Genomic DNA, 22,612 nt, shown 5'->3' on the forward strand with positions numbered 1-22,612 from the left:
TAGCCTTTTATAATAAAGTTACAAGAACAGTAGATGAAGGAAAGGCATATACTGCCATTTTCTTGAATTTAGCGAAGGCATCTGAAAGGGTGCCACATGATAAGCCGATATTTAAGTTGCAGGACACGGGTCTGGATGTCAGATTGGTCAAATGGATTCAGGATTGGCTGTCCGATAAGTATCAGAGAATTGTGTATGGAGGCAGAGGATTACAAGTGGGGTCCCACAGAGCTCAGTACTGGGACCTATATTGTTTAACCTTTATATTAATGACAGTGTCAGTGGATTGCAGGGAATATTCAGTTGTTTGCAGATGATGCGAAGCTGGGATGGATTATTAGTAATAGTGCAGATGTGGTAGCCCTGCAAGAGGATTTGAATAAGCTAGACAAATGGGCAAATGAATCAGTTTAATGCAGCAAAATGAAAGGTCTTGAGGTTTCGGACACATCGATGGCTGCACACTCTATTGGAGGAGCTATACTGGAGGAAATAGGGAAGAGAATAGATCTGGGGTTGATGATTGATAGAAACTCAAATTTAGGGGACATATTGCAAAGGTAGTGAAGGTAACACCGAGGATTGCTGCAATAATGAGAAGGACACTGACCTGCAGAGATAAAAGAGTTATCATTCCATTATATAAGACTTGGATGAGACCACACTTTGTTCTCAGATTTGGTCCCCAAGATTTTGAAGGGGATAAATTAACTGTGGAAAGGATACAAAGGCAGACAACAAACATGGTTTCAGGACTGTGCAATGTTAGTTATGAGGATCGGCTGAGGGAGTGTGGACTGCAGAGTTTGGTGGATAGAAGAAGGAGAGGTGATATGATTGAGACGTTTTAAACTGTTGAGAGGTGGTTACAGCATTGACACTGGGGAGTTCTTTTGCTTAAACAGCAGAAAGGAGTGATGAGAAGGGGCTATCCCTGGAAGTTACGAAAGGAAACTGTGAGCAAGAGGGCAAGGAGTGGTTTCTTTGCATGGAGGGTGGTTGAACCATGGAATGAATTGCCTGATTGAGTAGTGAGAGCGAGAACGGTCAATGAGTTTAAAGATTGGTGTGATAGACATTGTGTTTCCTAGGAGGGACCTCCCACGATGAGTCTTGATAGACTGTGTTTCTTAGGAAGGACCTCCTGCGATGAGTCTTTTGACTCCAAGGAGACCTAAATAATAATAATAATAATAATGTCTGCAAAATGTATGCATTACCGAAGGAAAAGGGAATTTCTTTTGAAAGTGCTAGTGGTGGGAAAGTGTGCAAAAAATGTTATGAGAGTAAGGATCAAGTGTGTCTCAGGTTGCAAGATTGAAGTAGTTGATGGAATTCAGAATACACTTGAAAATGTGTGTGATGTAATGGTAGATAGGATTGAGAGAGAGAGAGAGAGAGATTAAATGTGAGACGATTGAGAGAAAAAGATAGTGAGAGTAAAATTGTTGAATGAAAGAAAAGTATGACTGATGTAAAGAATGAAGAGTTGGCTGCAATCAGAGAGATAGCATGGTTACCCAGAGTGATACACAGGGCGAAGCAGGAGCTGGAAGAAAAGCAGAAACGTCTGGAGAGTGGATCAGCTGATAACAGAACGAAAGAAAGAAATGCAAGATGAGAGAAATGATGGCTTGACCAAAAGAGAAAGAAAAATCAAGGAGCTAATGTTGTATGGTGATTCAATTATAAAAGGTGTGATTGTGGTGGCTGGAACGAAAGATTTAAAAGGAGAAAAGTATGCCATGAGAGAGAGGAGATGAAAGAATTATTGGAAACAGCAAAAGAAAAGAGTGAGAGAGTTAAGATAGTGCCAGTGTATGATAAAGAGCTGAGAAGGAAGGCCATAATAGTGAATAACTCAATGTATAATTTATGCAGGAATGGTGATGTGGAGTTTGTGGATATGTGGAGTAAGTTTGATGGGCAAAAGGATTTATACAAGAAGAATGGTTTGCATCTGAATGGATTTGGTGTTTGGAGACTCAAAAAAGTGTTGCTGAATGAAGTGAAACTGGATGTGCAGAATCAGGGAAACTAGAGCTTTTGGACGAGGGAATAGATAATCAGACATCAGTGAGGCAGTTGAGTGTAAAAATGTGTGTAATATCACTGGTAACAAACCAGAATGGGTTGGTTAGTATAAAGCGTCAGGATAGCGGTGAGCCTAAAGGGCTTTTGCAATTTATATACACTAATGCCAGGAGCATTCAAAACAAGCAGGAGGAATTTTTGCCAATGGTTAGTTCATCCTGGCCAAAGGTTATTGACATTAGTGAAACATGGCTAACAGGAGATGATATAGTTAGTGGAATAGAATGTGAAGGGTATAGTGTGTTTGGGGAGGAAAGAGAGAAAGAACGGGGGGAGGGTGTTACTGATGACAGCCGATGAACTGCAACCAAAGAGAGTAGAAGTTCAACTGCAGGCCAGTGAAAATAGCACATTTGAGGCTATCTGATTTGAAATTGAGGCCAGCAGAACAAAATATACAGTTGGATGCTGCTATAGACCAGGGGATGGAAAAGATAATAAAAATAGCATGCAGTGGCAAATAGACTTAATGAGTGGAGGACAGGTAATTATTATGGGGGAGTAGGGCAGATTTCAACTATGTGAGAATAGATTGGAAGGAGGAGAGGACATATGGGAGGAAGGAAATGGAATTTATGCAGTTACTAAGGGATAATTACCCGAGATGGCATGTAATGGAATATACCACGGGTTCAAGAGTGCTCGATCTAGTAACTGCATCTGAGAATTTGTCTATAATGAATATGACCATGTTGGCATTCTCACATTGGTCTTGGCCTGGTCATATGGTCTTGACCTGGGAGGTGGCTAAATGTGTGAAATTTTCAGTTAGGACAGGGTATATGTGGAATTCATAATCAAATTTTGAATCTGCATATCAGGAAATTAATTCTAATATGTTCAAAAGGATTCAAAAATGATTACGAAAGGAAAGAGAACAAATAAATCTAGAGCTTGCTCTGATCCTTCTACCTTGAGAGTGAACATGACATTGAATGGTGAGTCTTCCCAAAAGACAGTCGATCGACAAGGAAAAGAGAGTAAGCCCTCCCCAATTCTGGAAAACACCTTTAATTGTTTCCAGTTACAATGTACACACACTCTAAAAATGTGGAAAATTCTTTGAGTTATGCAGAGGAGCTGAGCTGAACAATATCAACACAATTTGTAACCAAGAACACCACTGGAAAACTGACACAGTCAGGAACAAAACTGCATCAACAGACAAAAATGAACTTTCATTTATTCTTCAGCAGGAAAACATAGCAACAGCACCCTTGGAATCTTAGTCAGCAAAAAATTATATAATAAAATCTTTGTAATAGAGAAAGTTTCAAACAGAATGTTATCCTTAACATTGGACCCCAAGGCAACTATTACCTCAGTATATGCACCCACAGAACTCACCGAAGAAGACAACAAATCAAAATTTTATGAAAAACTTGCTACTTATCTTTTAAACCTCCCAATGCATAACTGCCACATGATAGGTGGAGATCTTAATCAACAAATTGGAGCAGACTTGGCAGGATCCACCAGAAATATAGGACAATATACATATCACCACACAGCAAATCACAATGGACATCTGCTTCAGAACTTTGCAATGATCAATTTTTTTATTAAAATCAGCTAACGCCTTTTTATTCCCTTATACAGGAGTAGGCGAGGCCATGCAATGATCATAACTATATTATTCTCCACAGCAAATTTCCTCACTGTGCAAACAGAAAATGGACAAGAGAGCACCCAAATGGATCAACATGCCAACTTGATCACATACTCAAATGGTAAATGGGTTAGATTAATATGCCTACAACATCCTTGTCTTAACTCTGATCACAGAATCATTAGTGCTCATATCAAGCTTCAGCTAACAGCTACCAACTCAAAGAAAACAGTAAAAAGATATATAAAATGGAACAGTTTAGAAGATCCCGCAACCCAAAATAAATATAAAGACGCCATTTGCAAACGACTAAAAAACCTAGTGCTTACGAGTAATAACACTAAAACTAATAATAGCTACAATAATTAAATCAAAGAAGTTGCAACAGAAGCACTGGATAAATATATCCCTAAACCAGCAGAAAATTGGGCATCACAAAATTCTGTAAAACTGATTAATCACAGAAATAACCTCAAGCAAAGAATGAGACAACTCAACAGGGAACAGATAAAGCAAAACTTTGAAATAATAAATAACCAAATATACGAGTCTCTAAAAAGAGACAAAGAATTCCACATACAATAAATTAAAGACACCAAAGAAATTATATATTTGGTTTAACCCTTTATCCAAGTGTAAGCAAACACAGTTTGCACCTGAAGTATTTTCAGGACTGGACAACTCATATATAGAGGCTGATGACTTCACATTGCTTGCCTTAGTATCCCACAATGCAAAGCATATATCCTTATGGATATGTATAATGCTATGCATTATGGGAAGGGTCACTACCCAGACCAGTTTCGACCTTTATTGAGGTCTCATCAGTGGGAGCCAAACCTTCAACCTTAGTATCACCTCTGGGTCTGGCTCCCACTGATGAGACCTCAATAAAGGTCGAAACCAGCCTGGATAGTGACCCTTCCCATAATGCATAGTATTATGGGAAGGGTTGACTGTCGGCCTGGTTGGCCGAGTGGTTAGTGTATCCACTCTCCAGCCAAAAGGCTGCAGGTTTGAATCCCGCCGTGGGCATGGATGTTTGTGATTGTCTATGAAAATACTAGTAGTGGTCGGCAGTAGATCGTGTTGGCGTAGATGATGAAGGTAGTTGCGAGTGGTGTAGACGGAGAGTTGTAGAGTAGATGCCCTCCCTCAATGAGTCTTGGACTCCCTGGAGGTGTTACATGATAATAATAATATATGTAATAACGCTCTCGGGACAGGGGAAATACCTCCCTATTGGAAAGAAGGTATAATTATACTGATACCAAAAAAAGGAAACAAGCAGGAAAGCTACTGTGGAATAATATTACCTATAGCTCTGAAACTTTACAATAAAATGATTCTTAATCATACAGAACCTAATATTTCCCCATTATTAAGGAAAAATCAAGCAGAATTCCTAAAGAACAGAAGCACATTAGAACACATTCACAGTGTAAAAAGATTATTGGAAGGTTCCAAAGACAAGAATATTCATCTTATCCTCAATTTCATAGACTTCACAAAGGAATTTGATTCCATTAGTAAAATTAACATGTTTAGCATTCTTTATCATTATGGTATTCCCAACAAAATTACTGAACAACTGCATCACCTTATCAAGATTTTCACACTTGTGTTCTATCTCTTGTTCAACAGCAAATTGACAGAAAAACTTATAACAACAGGAGTTCTACAAGGAGACACTCTGACTCTCTTCCTCTTTATAATAACTCTACACTAAATTTTCAGGATGGCTGAGGATGGATTCGGTGCAGCGCTAAAAACAACAATAAACAACTCTGTCTCAGTGACTTCAGCTATACAGATGAATATACAGGGTGTCCCAAAATTCACATAAGAAGTAATTTTGATAGAAAACACAGGTTTTTAATTAAAAATTGTAATTTCTTATTGATTCATAAAGTATATAGTATAGGGTTATGCATGAAATAGCATATCGGGTAAATGGCCTCCACGGCTTTGCTGGCACATACACACTCTTTTGTCGAAATTTTCCATGACTGTTTTGCATAAATGTGGCTGAATTTCATTGATACAGCGCTCAATTTCCTCCTTCAAGGCGTGGGTGGTCGTGGGCTTGTTGGCATAAACCTTAGACTTCAAAAAACCCTCAAAAAAGAAAAAAGTCCAACGGTGTTAAGTCACATGATCTGGGCAACCAATTCTGATCACCAAAATGGGAAATAACACGACCAGGAAATGACTCATGCAGTAATTGAATTGTTTCTCGGGCTGTATGGCATGTGGCACCGTCTTTTGAAACCACAAGTCGTCCACATCCATATCTTGCAATTTAGGCACAAAAAACTGGATTATCATGTTGCGATAGTGAGCACCATTAACTGTTATTGCCTTACCAGCAGCATTTTTGAAGAAGAATGGACCGATGATGCCTCCAGCCCAAAATCCGCACCAAACAGTAACATGTTGTGGATGCATTTGTTTCTCAACAAACACTCGTGGATTTTCTGAACCCCAAATGCGACAATTTTGTCGATTAACGAAGCCATCAAGATGAAAATGAGCCTCATCGCTGAAGATGATTTTGTTCGAAAAATAAGCATCCACTTGTTGTTCCATAATCCATTCAACGAACTCTCTTCACTGTGTGTGGTCAGTAGGCTTCAGTTCTTGAGTCAATTGAACTTTATAAGCATAAAGATGCAAATCTTTCGAGAATACGCTGTAGAGAGCTTCTCGAAATGCCCAATTCCAGACCACGGTGCCGAATTGATGTTCCTGGACTCTCAGAAACACTCTCACAAACTGCTTCGATGTTTTCTGTTGAATGACGGCCAGAGTGTATAAGATCACTAATTGATCCAGTTTCCTTGAATTTTTTAATTAATCTTTTCACAGTTGATGAAGTTAAATCACTATTCCGACCATATTTTGTATGAAAATTGCAAACTGTAGCTGCCAAACCTTCATTATTTTTAAAATATTGCTCAACAATGAAAATGCGTTGTTCTTTCGTGTAGCACTCCATTTTTAATAACCCTGAACTGTCAGCTGTCACGCTGTCTTTTTTTTCTCGTTGGCAACACTTTACCGCACAAATGGGGCTAAATTTAAATCTTGCGTGAATTTTGGGACACCCTGTAGTATTAATAAATTCATCTTTATACAAGACTCAACAACACTTTGACAAGCAATGCTAAGCTGCAAAAATATCTGGACTGACAGTTAACTCAAATACAACTAAAACACTCACAAATATAGTACACAGTTCCATCAATACAGAACACAACCAACTTTTAGAAAAAGTAGGCTTACAATACTTAGGCTCAAATATAAATAATGCTGTAAATCACATAATATTAAGAAATATAAAGCTCTTAATCACACAGGAATTTAAGAAATATATGGAAATCATCCCTCATCACCTTGGAAACAAAAATTAAGCTTTACAAAGCAACCTCTCAGGCTATCTTATATGGTGGAGAAACGTAGAACGTTTCCACCCAAAAAGCAACGAAAACTATTAATAGCTTTAATACAACCTGCTGAAGACTGTTACTTGGCTACATTGCGACTGTTACTGTTACAATTGCAAATATGATCCTAGAAGGATCATATTCGCAATTCCACTATTTTAAAAGAAGCAAATCAAAAACCATTGGTTAAAACCCAATGCAGACATCAACTTAATTGGCTTGGACATCAACTGAGACATCCTCCTTCTCCATACTTTGACATCTTGGTTTTATACGCTCCCTCAAATGGACAAAGATGGAGAGAAGACCAACTAAACAATTCTGGGAGTATATTAGCCACATTATCAGCAGATACTCTCTCTATGAGAAATAACTCAACTGGCTCAAAACAGAGACGCCTGGAAAGCTACATATAATAATTAACCTTTTCTTATTCCTATTTAATTAGTTCATTTCCCTATTTACAAATTGTAATAAACCATGATGATGATATGTAGAATTACAGGACTGGTAAGTATGACAAGCTTAAGAGATTGCTTGGATCAGTGCCATTGCATGTAAAGCTGCAAGAACTGGATGTTGATAGTGCATGGGAAGTGGTAAAGGAGTCTTTGAGGGAGGTAATGGCAGACTGCACGCCTAGAGTCAAGAGAGTAAATCAAGTGGGAGTTCAATGGATGAATATCATCATTATGCTGGATCTGCAAAAAAAACAAACAAAAAAAAAAAAAAACACAACTGTGGAGGAAATTTAAAGAGAAAAGTGACCAGCAGGCACATCAACAGCACAAGGCACAAGCCAACTAGTGTGGTAAGAAAGGCAGCAGATTATGAATGGAAATTAACAATGCAAGCTAAAGATAATCCCAAACAGTTCTTTCAATATGCTGCAAGTAAAAGAAAGAGTGCATATAGCCGAATGATTTTAATGAATGCTGATGGCAGGGAGGAAACCGAATCAGTCGAAATAGTAGAATTACTAAGTGAATGCTTTGCAAGAATATATCATGCAAGTGGTGATATTGCAGGAATGAGAGAGCCAAAGTCTTATATGAGAACTGAAGTAAATGAAATGGAAGTGCATAGCATAATTACAGAACCTTAATGCGAATACAGCTGTGGGACTAGATGGTATACCAGCTCGAATTTTACGTGAAGTGGCAAGGGAATTGTCAGTAACATTGACCATATTGTTTAATCTAAATCTCGGCTCTGGGTTAGTCCCAAGGGGAGATGAAAAGAGGGGAAAATAGTTCCATTACATAAAGGAGGCTCCAAGACCGATGTAGCAAATTACTGATTGATCAGCACATCTGGAGTTGTTGTCAGAGTATTGGAGAAATTGATCAAGAGCAAAATAAATGGATACTGTATGGGGGAGAATGGTTTTGTGAAGAATAAGTCATGACTCAATAACTTGCTCATGTTTTATATTACAGTGACAGCCAACTTGGATAAAGGTAATGGATTTACAGTGATACTGCTGAACTTTGCAAAGGCCTCTGACAGGATACCACATGGAATTCTAATCAGAAAACTGCAGCACATGGGGAAAGATATAGGGTTGTTGAGATGGATAGGAAAGTGGTTGATGGAAAGATAACAGAGAGTAGTTTATTCAGGAGTAGAGTCCAAAGAAGGCCTGTGACTATTGGTGTGCGACAGGGTTCTGCTCCTCAGACCATTACTGTTTAATTTGTACATTAACAATATAAAAAAGTATCTGAGAAGAACTGTTCAGTTATTTGCTGACGATGCAAATTTGTCAAAATTTTGCAAGATGATTTGAACAGATTAGCAGACTGGGCAAAAGAGAATGGATATCAGTTTAATGTGGAAAAGTGTAAGGTTATGCATTTTGTGGTGAAAAGATTACAGCTGTATATCACATTGGTGGAACTGTACTCCAGGAAATTGAAGCCAGAAACTTGGGAGCGTAAGTGGAAGGGAGTTAGAGTTTAGGGGACACTTAGCAAGAGTGTCTAAAGCTCATCATGGCATATCTTACATTCTTTCCATTCCTTGTGTATCTTTCCCACAGGCAGACTTTTATTGAAGAGCCAGGTCAATGGAGCTGTCAGTTCTATAGCACATTCTCTCAAAACCCGTGGTGAAATACCATCCAGTCCCACAGCTTTCTAGCATACTCAGTATTTGGAACACTCTCTCCTCTTGCACCTCTAAACCCTGAACCTTCCTTATCCTTTAGTATTAAAACCTTCTTCTCCAGGATGAAATACTCCAATAAAGTGCTCATTGAACAACTCCACTATGTCCTCTGCATCAATCACTACTGCATATTCCCATTTTAATTCTGCAATGTCATTCTTCCACAGTCATTTCTCCTTCTACTGGCCACATAGCTAAAAAATTCTCCAGGATTTTCACTGGATCTTAGCCAATCTCTTTTCATATTCCAGTTTTGCTTTCCTCACCATACTAGTCACTCTCCTGGCCTGTGTCTTATATTCTTCGTGCGTCTGTTCTCCACCCCCTCCTTATATTTCTTCCATAATCTCTTTTTCACCTGCAGTTCCTGTTTGATATTGTTTGTCATCCACTTTACACCAAATTGTGTCCTCTTCTTCACTCATGGAATACAGCTTACTATTCCTGCTAACAAATATTCCTTCACAATTTCCCAACCACTAATGATATCCTGGCCTTCCAATTCCACCCTCCATGGAACTGCCCCAAGTTGATATCTAAGACTATTATAATCACCTGCCTTATAATTCCACATACGTCCCCATCTCTTTGATACTCCTGCATGTCTATTCAACTTCCAAGTCAAAACCACATGGTCACTTTCTCCAACTGGTGGGAGAAATGTCATCTCAGTTATTATCAGCTCTTCAGACGCTATTACCAAATCCAAAACTCTTGAACCTCTTGTTCCCTCTATTACATGTTGCCTAAGACATTTGTCTCTCAAGAATTCTAGAAATTCCATTCCCTTATTGCTACATGCATCCTCCTCTCCCCAATTTATACTGCTATAGTTACAATCTCGGATAACAATAATTTTTCTTGCACTTGCCAAGCTCAACTGCCTAAACATCTCCTGCTCCCCACCCTCTATGCTTCTTGATATGTAGCAACACCCTACTAAATATCTTGTGTTGGCCATGTCTACCTCACACCATATGCTTTCAAAACCATTAGTGTCACTGCCTTCCAAAGCCTCCACTCTTAGTGGACATAAGTCATCACTTGTCATAAGCTGTACACCACCACTGCATTTTCGTCTCCTATGCTGTTAAAAAATGCTGTACCCTGCTACTTGAATTCCTGTTATTATATCATCTTCCGTCAACCATGTCTCCTAGATCCCAATAATCTTTGGCCAGGCTGATGCTATCAGTGTCACCAATTCATCTCCTTTATTTCGGTTACTTCTGGCATTCGTATAAAGGATAAAGATGTCACCATTTCTATAGTTATCATTATCCCCTCTAGATCCCAATGGACTCAGTGTTACCTGATTTCATCTCCCTTCCCCCAAACACCCATTCCCACAAAAGGCCACCCCTGCTACCATCCACCCTGGGAATTCTAGTTTCTCTGCATTGACACACTGACTTGTTCAGAAAACAGCAATCTCTCCATATGCCTTTGTCCTTCCTCATTCAAATGCAAGCAATCTGTCGCATACAGTTCCATTCTGTCCTCAAATACCCTTCAAGCATTCACATATCCCAATCCTCTCTTCTGACACATTCTGGCTATGCTATTCAGTATTACTGCTGTTCTGCTCAGCTCATCACTATCATACCTGGACAAAACACACAATCTTTCCTCTCTGAAGTTTCTTTTGTACAAACTCAAGCAAGAATCTCAGATCTCTTGCCACCCGATTTACATTGCCTCTCAAGTCATTTGTGCCCACCATCATCACAATCATTTCATCCATCCTTTCACCCCTCTTAATTGCCATAGCCACACTTTCTAATGTCCCTCCATGCAAACACTTCTATGAGTCTCCATACATCACACCTCTTACCACTCTGTTCCTTGATGGCTCACCTGCATCCCTCACTCTCTCTCTCTCTCTCCTCTAGCCCTTTCTCTGTGTTATCCTACTTACCTGTTGTCCTGACATCACTCTATCCCTGGTTCCAGCACTCCTTCACATTCTTCTAATTTCTCCCGTTTTCAATCATTCCCATAACTCTCTCTCATTCCCTCTCTTCTACTGCTCCTATTCTCTACTCTTCTATCATTCCCATACTCTCTCATTCCCTCTTTCTCCTATTGTTTCTATTCTTTCCTCTTCTATCATTCCCATACTTCTCTCTCATTCCCTCTCTCTCTCCTCTTCTATCATTCTCATATCTCTCTCCTACTGTTTCTATTCTCTCCTCTTCTATCATTCTCATATCTCTCTCCTACTGTTTCTATTCTCTCCTCTTCTATCATTTCCATACCCCTCTCTCACTCCTACTATCATTCGTCTTGCATTTATCTCTTCCATTCACCTAATCTCATATTTCATACTTCTCATCTCGTTCCAGAGACATTCTACCTCCTCTTTCAGCTCATCTATCTCTCTTTCTGCAAGTTAGTCACTCTTACTCACCATTCATTCTCCCAATCAAGACCAGCTCCGAAAACTTCAGTTATTCAAGCCTTCCACGCTCCTGACTCTAATTTTTCATTCATATTTCACTCATCATTCTCTCCTATCACACTACTCGTCACCCGACATTCATTTCCCATCCCTGACACAACTAGGTCAGCTATCGAAATATCTAATTCATTAAATTCCTCACATCGCCTACATTTTGTGCACATATGCACCCCCTCTCTCTCTTTCTCACCCACCACATATCCAACTCCTGGGACGCATACATACCACATGCATTGCATGCCACAAAATCCTTTATTATATTATGCAAAATATCGTCCTTAAATGGTGGAGGATTTAGTGATGCCATTTGTATTTGAAGCTGCAGCTGCCATCATGCACTTACTGATGAGGTACTACTAAACTAAACACACACACACACACACACACACACACACATATATATATATATATATATAAACCCTATATTTAACTAAACTAAATAGCGCAAACTTATCTTCTCTTAACTGCAGATGCATCCGACTCTGACCTCACCTTCTTGGTAACCCAAAATAACCAGAGGAAATTTTTCAGAACAGGTCTGGTGGTGGGAGAACTAGGGGCCACCCATGGAAACTGAGTAAGAGTGTAGTTAGCAAGGGTGTTAAAATTAGGTTTTTTGTTTGGAGAGTAGTGAATGAATGGAATAGGTTGCCAGTCTGTTGTGGGTGTCATGACTGTGAATAAGTTCAAAGCAAAGTATGATAGATACTGCACAAATGTTGGATGGTCCTTGACACGACGTTTAGGGCCTGCCTTGATGAGTCTAAGGAACCCTTGGAGTAGCCAGTAATAATAATAATAATAAAATATTTAATTAAAAACAAAAACATTGGGTAACATCCACATTTTACTGTTAAAGCTACTAAATAAATTATTTCTTTTGAAAACAAGACTGAAATGAATCATTAGGACAGCAATGAATTTTAAACAGATAAACATCAAAGAGATAATTTAATCAAAGCTGCTCAAACACATTACTAACAGGAACTACTTTAAAAGTAGTACTACAAACTGAAAGAAACATTATGGCTTACTTGTTCTTCAAATTTCACACCTTGATCAACTTCACGAGGATATCCATCAATAAGAAAACCTTTTGAACTGGTTACATTTTTAAGAATAGACTCTTTGAGTAATTGCAGTACTTCATCCTAAAATGGAAATTATTCTTCAAGTTTACTTTGGAGAATCACAAATTGATACATCAGTAAACATGAGAAATTTCAGTGTTAAGTTGTTATATTTGCTTTTCAAGACCTCTAGTTTTAATTCAAACATTACCTCTTGATTATATTTTTTCTACATGGAATTAGAGAAGAATGTCAAGGAATGGTAATATTTTGTAACCTTAGGCAACTTCTTTAAGCTGAAAAGGAAAAAATTCATGAAAGCAATGTCTTTCTTAGGTTGAAAAATACTACAGAAAATAACACATAAAAAGCCAGGATCAGTGTACTGGGGTAACAGACTTATATCGGGATGATCGCTGAAAAGGAACTGATGTTCAGGATACACGTTATAAAGGTTGCAAAGACCATCTATCAAATGGAGAAGGACATGATGATTTCATTACATGTGACCTTCATTGGACTGCATCTATTCCACTGTTCATAGATCTCATCATCTGGACTTTGAAAGGATAACGAGATTTCAAAAAAGATACAACAGAAAGAGGAGGTGATAAGCTGGCAAGAACAAGTTGTTGGAGAAGTGCTTACCCAACAGAAATGAAAAATTTTCCCAAATACAAAGGGAAATTTACTTATACAAAACATTCCTGGAAGTAATGAATGATAATGAGAACTTGTTTGATAAGTTCTAAGTAAGTAGAGAGTACTTAGTGTATGAAATGCACTGCTTAAAATAACTGGTCTGCAGACAGCAAATAATAAAAAAATTATTTCATACAAAGTATGTCTGTGAACTGTCATCATGTAGACCAGTGCTTCCCAAACTTCTGGATGTCAGGGCCCCCCCTTTGCAAAAATTAAAATATTTCATGGCCCCCCCCCTCGAAAAAAATCGTAATAGAGATATATTATTATAATATTTATTGTATTTATATTCAATACAAAACATACACAGCGATTGCAAAAAATCAAATGCATATATTACATTTTTTTCCTCTTACCGTTTGGTTCTGAAGACACACAGGCTGTTCTGGTAAAATATGAAATACTGTCTTTTTTTTTTTTTTTTTTTTTTTTTTGAGTCTGTTTCTGCTTCTGATTGTTCGCGGGATTTTTTTTTTTTTTTTTTTTTTTTTTTTTTTTTTTTTTTTTTTTTTTTAAATCAGCCACTTATCCATCTCAGGGTTAAATTTTTTAAAGTAGAATAGATCAAATAATATCACCACTTACCGATACTGGCACACCACAGACTGATAACATGAAATTAGTGAATATTACCTAAATAAGGGAATCCCCGGACCAGGAACATTTTTCTCTTTTGTGACTTTTCTCCCTTTACGGTATTTAAGCCTAACGCAAAACAGACAGCAAAAGCAGGTTATTAAAACGTGCATATGATTCGTGTGGTATTAATAAAAGATCGCGCAACCGAAAGATAAAAGTATAGCTGACAATTGAGTTGAAATGCTAACTCTCTTTAACCGAATTCCATATGTGAAACTGCCATAACATTCATTATATATATATATATATATATATATATATATATATATATATATATATAGTACTTAGTTTTAACACTTTTACGAATTTTAACACGTTCGGTTGAATTTTATTGCTGCCTTGGGAAATCTAACTCACACACATCTAATTAATAACAATAGTTTTTGGTTAGACTCTGTGTTTGCCCATGCAACATATGGTTTTGTTTCAGTCTATACAGCATAGTTTCTGTATGAAGGGGACATGCGATTCATTAATTAGTGTGTTTTTATCCCAGTTGTCTCTAATTGCACTATTTGTTGAGAAATATATTACACAGACTCCTCATACTTTATTCACTGGCATAATAAAAGTACTTGTTTTATTGCCTCTGCTGCTAGGGAGGGCATGTTGTTTACCACTGCAAGCGAGTTACTATCTCCCTACATGAACCTGCTTAAGCTTTTTTTCATGTGTGAAGTATATGCGAAACTTTTATTGGTAACAGAAAACTAGCTCGGATGACAGTGATAATATAAAACGAGTTTTGATATGTATATAAAGTCAATATCAATAGTCCCTGATTACGAACGCGTGATGAAAGGGACAGGAAGATTTGGAGCTTCCCTGAGAGCATTCGAAGTAAATACAATTAACCATTGCTTTGAAATGAAACATATGAATAAGAAATATTTACTAATATTCATTAAGCGCCGAAATACACAGGAAGCAAAATTTGGGAACCAACACCAGTGTGTGAATTTTTCCATTAAAATATAAAAAATAACAAAAAAGAAATAATAAAAGTTAAAGACGTTTCTTTTAAAATAAAAAAAAATCTACTTAGTCTTAAAACATGTTACATTTATTTTCATTATTTCACGGCCCCCCCTCAACAAAACCGAAGGCCCCCAAGGGGGCCGTGGCCCACAGTTTGGGAAGCGCTGATGTAGACTACTGAATTTTATAGTTCTAAGAATATTGACAGTTCCTTTAGAAAAACGAAAAAAAAAGTATAAAATAATTTTATAATTCAGAAGGATTGAATGCTATATTCTGCAAGTGATAATGTATTAAAGGATATGGACAAGATGAGACATAGTAGTGTCTCATCTTGTCCATATCCTTAAACAAGTTGAAAGTTTGGAGGATACATTGAAACTGGTAATAGCAGCATGAAGTTCTTGTTTCATTGTATGCAATAATCAGGCTGAAAATGCACTGCTTGATAAATTTTGTGCAGATGATAATGTAGTAAATAGTGAAAATATTTCATAATGAATTGTAATTACAGATGTCTGTCTGAATAATTCCCTTAACACTGACTGCATTAAAAAGGTATCATAAGAAAAGAAAACAGGATGAGCTTTATATGTGATAGTGTGTACCTCTCACAATGAGTCTGACTCTTCATGGAGGTCAGATGTTAACAACAATAATGATAAAAGACAAATACTAATCACTTTCCTCTAGAAAGTGATTAACAGGCAATTTTCTTGAAAGCATGTGCTTGTTTGCTGACTATTTTTTCAATTTAACATACTATACACAGTACACTGGATTAAATAACAGGATCATATGCATGTAAACTGAAAACTTTACAGTTTATATGTGGAGATAAGGACCATTTCTGAGGCTTCTTTAAACTTACTTTTATAAAAATTATCAACATGTGGCATTTCAGTTTCTTGTCAAACTACTGGTTGCCTGTGTTTGTTGTATGGAATCCTTTCTTTTAGTGTTACATGGTGATCAGCATTTATTTTAGAAATTGTGGACTTTACAACCATGATATAAATAACTCTTTTTAATTTCCAGACATTTCGATCTTCATATTAAGATCATCATCTCGGGTATATACAAATATACAAGGACAAGCTGAGTTACATTACACACAGTAAGCTAAAGAAACAATAATTTGATCACTGGTTATTCTACCGACATGACCTCTAATGAAAAAAAAAAAAAAATTAATTATTTAGAAACTACATCAAAGCTAAATTCTATTTAAGAAAACATGAGAAAAATATTCTTTCTTATAGATAGTCTTCTTTCAATAACAATGATGTCCTATTTTTAACATTACAATTGTTATTTTAAATTTAGGATTCTGGTTTACCTGCAGTCCTATTTATAGTTAACTCTTAGAGAGAAGGCATATATTCCGTGGGTAGAATATGTACCTTCCATATGCTTGGGATTTTTAGACCATCATTATTGTTCAGATTGGGGTGGTTGATGAGCTTCCTTAATTTGCATGCATATCATGTTTTGGTGTGAAGTAAACAACTGGTGCTTTTCCAGTCAATTCTATGTAAAGTGTTCAGAGCATGATCAGAAAGGCCAGCTTCACCATAGTTATTATATTTAATGTGTCGTTTATGTTCCTTTTGTCTGAGAGGAATGGTTCATCCTGTTTGTTGTATGGAAGGCTAATCCTGATTTGTGCTGTCTTCTATTCGCAACGTCATTTATCTCTCCAGACATTCCCATCTGGCCTGCATACCAATTCCATAAAAATTGTGGATTTTTGTAAACTCCTGTTTTTTTTTTTTTTTTTTTTTTAATAGGAGGGTGTGGAGGTTTTGATGGATATAAGAACTTCAAGAAAGCCTTCAAAAAAGTCTTTAACGTCAAAGGCTTTTTTTCCAATGCACAGGGTGTCCCAAAATTCACGCAAGAAGTAATTATGATAAAAAACACAGGTTTTTAATAAAAATTGTAATTTCTTATTGATTCATAAAGTATACAGTACAGGGTTATGCAAAGGTAAATGACCTCCACAGCTTTGCTGGCACATATACACTCTTCTGTCGAAATTTTCTATGACCGTTTTGCATAAATGGGGCTAAATTTTGTTGATACAGCGCTCAATTTCCTCCTTCAAGGCGTGGGTGGGCGTGGGCTTGTTGGCATATACCTTAGACTTCAAAAAACCCTCAAAAAAACTTCAAAAAAGAAAAAAGTCCAACGGTGTTAAGTCACATGATCTGGGCGGCCAATTCTGATCACCAAAATGGGAAATAACATGACCAGGAAATGACTCGTGCAGTAATTGAATTGTTTCTCAGGCTGTATGGCATGTGGCACCGTCTTGTTGAAACCACGTCTTCCACATCCATATCTTGCAATTTAGGCACAAAAAACTGGATTATCATGTCGCGATAGCGAGCACCATTAACTGTTCTTGCCTTACCAGCCGCATTTTCGAAGAAGAATGGACTGATGATGCCTCCAGCCCAAAATCTGCACCAAACAGTGACACGTTGTGGATGCATTTGTTTCTCAACAATCACTCGTGGATTTTCTGAACCCCAAATGTGACAATTTTGTCGATTAACGAAGCCATCAAGATGAAAACGAGCCTCATTGCTGAAGATGATTTTGTTCGAAAAATAAGCATCCACTTGTTGTTGTTCCATAATCCATTCAACGAACTCTCTTCGCTGTGTATGGTCAGTAGGCTTCAGTTCTTGAGTCAATTGAACTTTGTAAGCATAAAGATGCCAATCTTTTGTGAGAATACGCTGTAGAGAGCTTCTCGAAATGCCCAATTCAAGACCACGGTGCCGAAATGATGTTCCTGGACTCTCAGTGACTTGTGGAAGGACTGCCAGAGTGTATAAGATCACTAACTGATCCAGTTTCCTTGAATTTTTTAATTAATCTTTTCACAGTTGATGAAGTTAAATCACTATTCCGACCATATTTTGTACGAAAATTGCGAACTGTAGCTGCCAAACCTTCATTATTTTTAAAATATTGCTCAACAATGAAAATGCGTTGTTCTTTCGTGTAGCGCTCCATTTTTAATAACCCTGAACCGTCAGCTGTCACGCTGTCTTTTTTTTTTCTCGTTAGCAACACTTTACCACACAAATGGCACTAAATTTAAATCTTTCGTGAATTTTGGGACACTCTTTATAAGATGTTTTGTACTCATGAAGCAACATTTCAACTTTGTAATGTTCTTGATGCAAAGTAAAACAATTGCATTTTTGAAATCATGGTTTATTTAAAAGGAGCTGTTAGAGTATATCAAGAATTTTGTTAATAGTCTTCAATTTGTACCTTTCAGTTTGAGGGCAAGAATGTGCCTCAGGAAGCACAGTTCTTCGCTCCTTTTTTCTGGCATACTAGAAATGTTGCAGCGTTTTGTGTGTGCACATGCATTTTTTTTTTCAATAATTTATTCCCTATATTATTAATACACAAATTAAATAAGTTAAATATTAAATTAAATTAAATATTAAAATAATAAAAAATATTATAAAATGTTAAAATAATAAAATAAATATTAAATTAAATATAAATTAAGTTTTTGGATGTGTGGAGTGAGTTTGAGGGAAGACTGGATTTCTATAAGAGTGACTGCCTACACCTGAATGCGATTGGTATCAGGAGTCTGGAAAAACTAATAACTGGTATGAGATCTAACACAGAGAGTCAGAGAAACTAAACTATACAGGGAGGAATGGTGTGAATGTAAGAGTAAGAGCGACAATGTTATATAACTGTGTTAATGATGCGAATGGGCTTTGTCGTGGAAATTATTATTATTATTATTCCGGGAAACTCCAAGGAGTCGACAGACTCATCGAGGGAGGCCCTAACATTATGTCTGGAACAACAATTCAACATTCACCCAGTATCTATCATATCTTGCCTTGAACTCATTCACGGTCGTAGCACCCACAACAGACTGTGGAAGCTTATTCCACTCATTCACCACTCTCCAAGAAAAAAACCTAGCTCTAACACCCTTGTCAACCACGCTCTTGCCCAGCTTCCATGCATGGCCCCTAGTCCTCCCACCACCAGTCATATTTTTAAAAATATCTTCTGGATCAATCATAAAAACCCTTCAGTAATTTGAATGTCTCAATCATATCACCCCTCCTTCGCCTATCGTCCAATTTCTGCAACCCACAAATCCTCAACCTATTCTCATAAGGTTCATTCCACAGACCTGCTATCATGTTGGTCACTCGTCTCTGGACCCTCTCCACTTCCAACCCATCACGAAGAAACCCTGGTGCCCATAACTGGGCACAGAAGTCCAGATGGGGTCTAATCAAGGCTCGATACAGAGGAACAACAACTTGTTTGTCTCTGCATGTTAAAGTATTTTTCATAAGCCAAGTGATTTGGTGAGCTGTTTTAGTCACTTTTGCAATGTGCCCCCTAAACTTCAACTCCCTATCCACCAGCACTCCCAAATCTCTGGCCTCATCAATCTCCTGGAGTACGGTTCCAACAATGCGATATACTGCTGCTATTCTTTTCACCCCAAAGTGCATAACATTACACTTTGCCACATTAAACTGACATCCATGTTTTCTAGCCCAGTCCTCCAAACTATCCAAATCATCCTGTAAAATTTTGACATCCTGTGCACTCACAATTGTTCTACCCAAATTTGCATCACCAGCAAACAAGTGAACACTTCCTCTCAAATCCTTTCCAATATCATTGATGAACAAATTGAAAAGCAATGGTCCAAGAACAGGGCCCTGAGGCACTCCACTAGTCACAAGATGTCTTTTTGACTCCACTCCTGAATAAACCACTCTCTGGTATCTCTCCTTCAACTACCCTCCTATCTATCCCCATCTGCTCCAGTTTACTGATTAGAGTTCCATGTGGTATCCTGTCAAAGGCCTTGGCAAGGTCCAGTAGTATCACTGTAAACCCATTACCCCTATCCAGTTCAGCTGTCACTGTGTTATAAAACGTGAGCAAGTTACTGAGGCATGATCTACCCTTCACAAAACCATGTTGTCCCCCATACAATATCCCATTTTCATCTATCCAATCCTGTATTCTTTTCTCGACTAATTTCTCTAAGACCTTGACAATGATTCCTGATATGCTAATCGGTCGGTAATTTACAACAGCAGTCTTGGAACCACCTTTATGCAGTGGAACTATTTTCCCCTAGTTTCACCCGCTCGGGACTAACCCAGACCTGAGACTCAAATTAAACAAAATGGTCAAGGGTACTGACAATTCTTTAGCTGCTTCTCGTATTACACGAGCTGGTATACCATCCAATCCCACAGATGTATTGACATTGAGGTTATGCAATAGACTACTCACCTCCTCTTCATTCACCACAATTCCCGTATAATCTACTGGTTTATTCGTTTCTTCAATGTCACCACCTGGATGATATATTCTTGCAAAGTGCTCACTCAGTAACTCAACTATCTCAACTGATTCAGTTACCTCCCTACCATCGGCATTCTTTAAAATCATTCTGCCATGTACATTTTTCCTTTTACTTGCTACATATCTAAAAAACTGTTTAGGATTCTCTTTAGCCTGCATGGCCAATGTTCTTTCGTAATCCTTTTCTGCTTTTCTTACCACACTCGTCACCCTTCTGGCCTGCGCTTTATACCATTCATGTGCCTGCTGGTCACCATTCTCCTTAAATTCCCTCAATAGTTGTTTCTTTTTTTCCAGCTCAAGCTTAATGGTGTTATTCATCCATTTAACCCCTACTTGATTTATTATTCGGACTCTAGGTATACAGTCAGCCATTGCTTCATGCAAGCACGTCTTAACTACCTCCCATGCATTATCAACTTCAAGTCCTTGCAGTTGTACATGACATGGCACTGAGCCAATCAAACTCCTAAGCTTGTCATACTTTCCAGCCCGATAATTCCAAATGTACCCTGTCTTAATTGAAAATTCTACACCTTTAGCCACCTCCCAAGTCAAGAGCCTATGATCACTCCCACCGATTGGTGGTAATGTGGTCATATTTGTTACAGCCAAATCCTCAGATGTAATTACTATGTCAAGCACTCTCTGACCCCTAGTATTTTCCATTACATGCTGTCGCAGATAGTTATCCCTTAATAACCGCATAAAATCCAATTCCTTACTCCCATGTGTCCTCTCCTCACTCCAATCAATGCGACCATAGTTGAAATCTCCCATAATAATCACCCTCCTTCCACTCATTTCTTCTATTTGCTTGTGCATACTGTCACCACCATCTTTTCCATCACCTGGTCTATAGCAGCGCCCAATTGTATATTTAGTTCTGCTCGCCACAATCTCACACCAAATGGCCTCATATGTGCTCTTTTCTCTATCCTGCAATTCAACTTCTATTCTCCTTGGCTGGAGCTCATCAGCTATCATCAACAATACTCCTCCCCCCATTTTATTCTTTCTATCATTCCTGAACACACTATACCCATCACATTCAATCCCACTAGCTATATCATCTACAGTCAGCCATGTTTCACTAATACCAATAACCTGTGGTCTGGAAGTGCCAACCATGGCCCAAAACTCTTCCTTCTTGTTCCTAATACTCCTAGTATTAGTGTACATGAATTTAAGGCCCCCATTAGCCCCAACCCTACCTTGATGCCTTATATTAACTATCCCACTCTGGTTTGTTGTCCTTATTTGCTCTAGCATATTATATTCATTCTTACATTCAACTGCCTCCCTAAGGACTGTATATCTACCCCCCCCCTTAACAAATCTAGTTTCCCTGAATTTGCACATCCACTACATTCAGCAACACTTTTTCAAGTCTTCTTACACCATAACCATTCAAATGTAAGCCATCCATCTTATATAGATCCTTTCGCCCATCAAACTCACTCCACACGTCCACAAATTCCACACCACTCGTCATACATAACATACGCATAAAGTCATTCGCAATTATGGCCCTCCTTTTAAACATTTCACTGTCATACCGTGGCAAAAGACTAATCATTCTAACTCTCTCACTCTTTTCTTTTGCTACCTCAAACAATTCATTCAGGTCTTCTATCATTTCCATTTTATATCCTTTCAAATCATTCGTACCTGCCACAACAATCATTTCTTTCACCCTTTCCTTTTGCTCTGTAATAGACTCAGTTACATCCTTTATGGTTGCACCAGGTTGGTACGATTTTGTCAAATCCTCTACTAACACACCTCGTACTAACGAGTCTCCATACAGCACTCTATCCCTCATTTTGTTATGTTCACATTCATACGCCTATTTTTGCTGTCATACCTTTTATTATTGGTTGGTTCATTCAGTCGACTTTTGTTCATGCACTCTAGCTGCTGTTTTGCCCTTTCTATCGCACCATTCAACAACGCGATCTCACTCAATGCATCTATCTCATCTTTTTTATTCTCTGAGAAACCATTAATACTATCATTCACAATAACTAATATTTAAGGAATTGACAGC

The 22,612-nt window shown here is 37.8% G+C and overlaps 1 protein-coding gene across 1 annotated transcript in view; it reads right to left on the minus strand.

Moving 5' to 3' along the window:
• Positions 1-22,612, minus strand: part of Ak1 (Adenylate kinase 1) — a 103,915-nt gene that overhangs the window by 38,863 nt on the left and 42,440 nt on the right. The window contains exon 4 of the mRNA XM_090404887.1: positions 12,814-12,930. Coding sequence (XP_090261013.1) covers positions 12,814-12,930 — 117 coding nt within the window. The remainder of the gene's footprint in view (positions 1-12,813; positions 12,931-22,612) is intronic.

The sequence above is a fragment of the Typopeltis vanoorti genome, chromosome 15 (genome assembly GCF_054136105.1).
Source record: "Typopeltis vanoorti isolate ZY-2024b chromosome 15, IOZ_Tvanoo_1.0, whole genome shotgun sequence".
NCBI classification, from domain to species: Eukaryota; Metazoa; Arthropoda; class Arachnida; order Uropygi; family Thelyphonidae; genus Typopeltis; species Typopeltis vanoorti.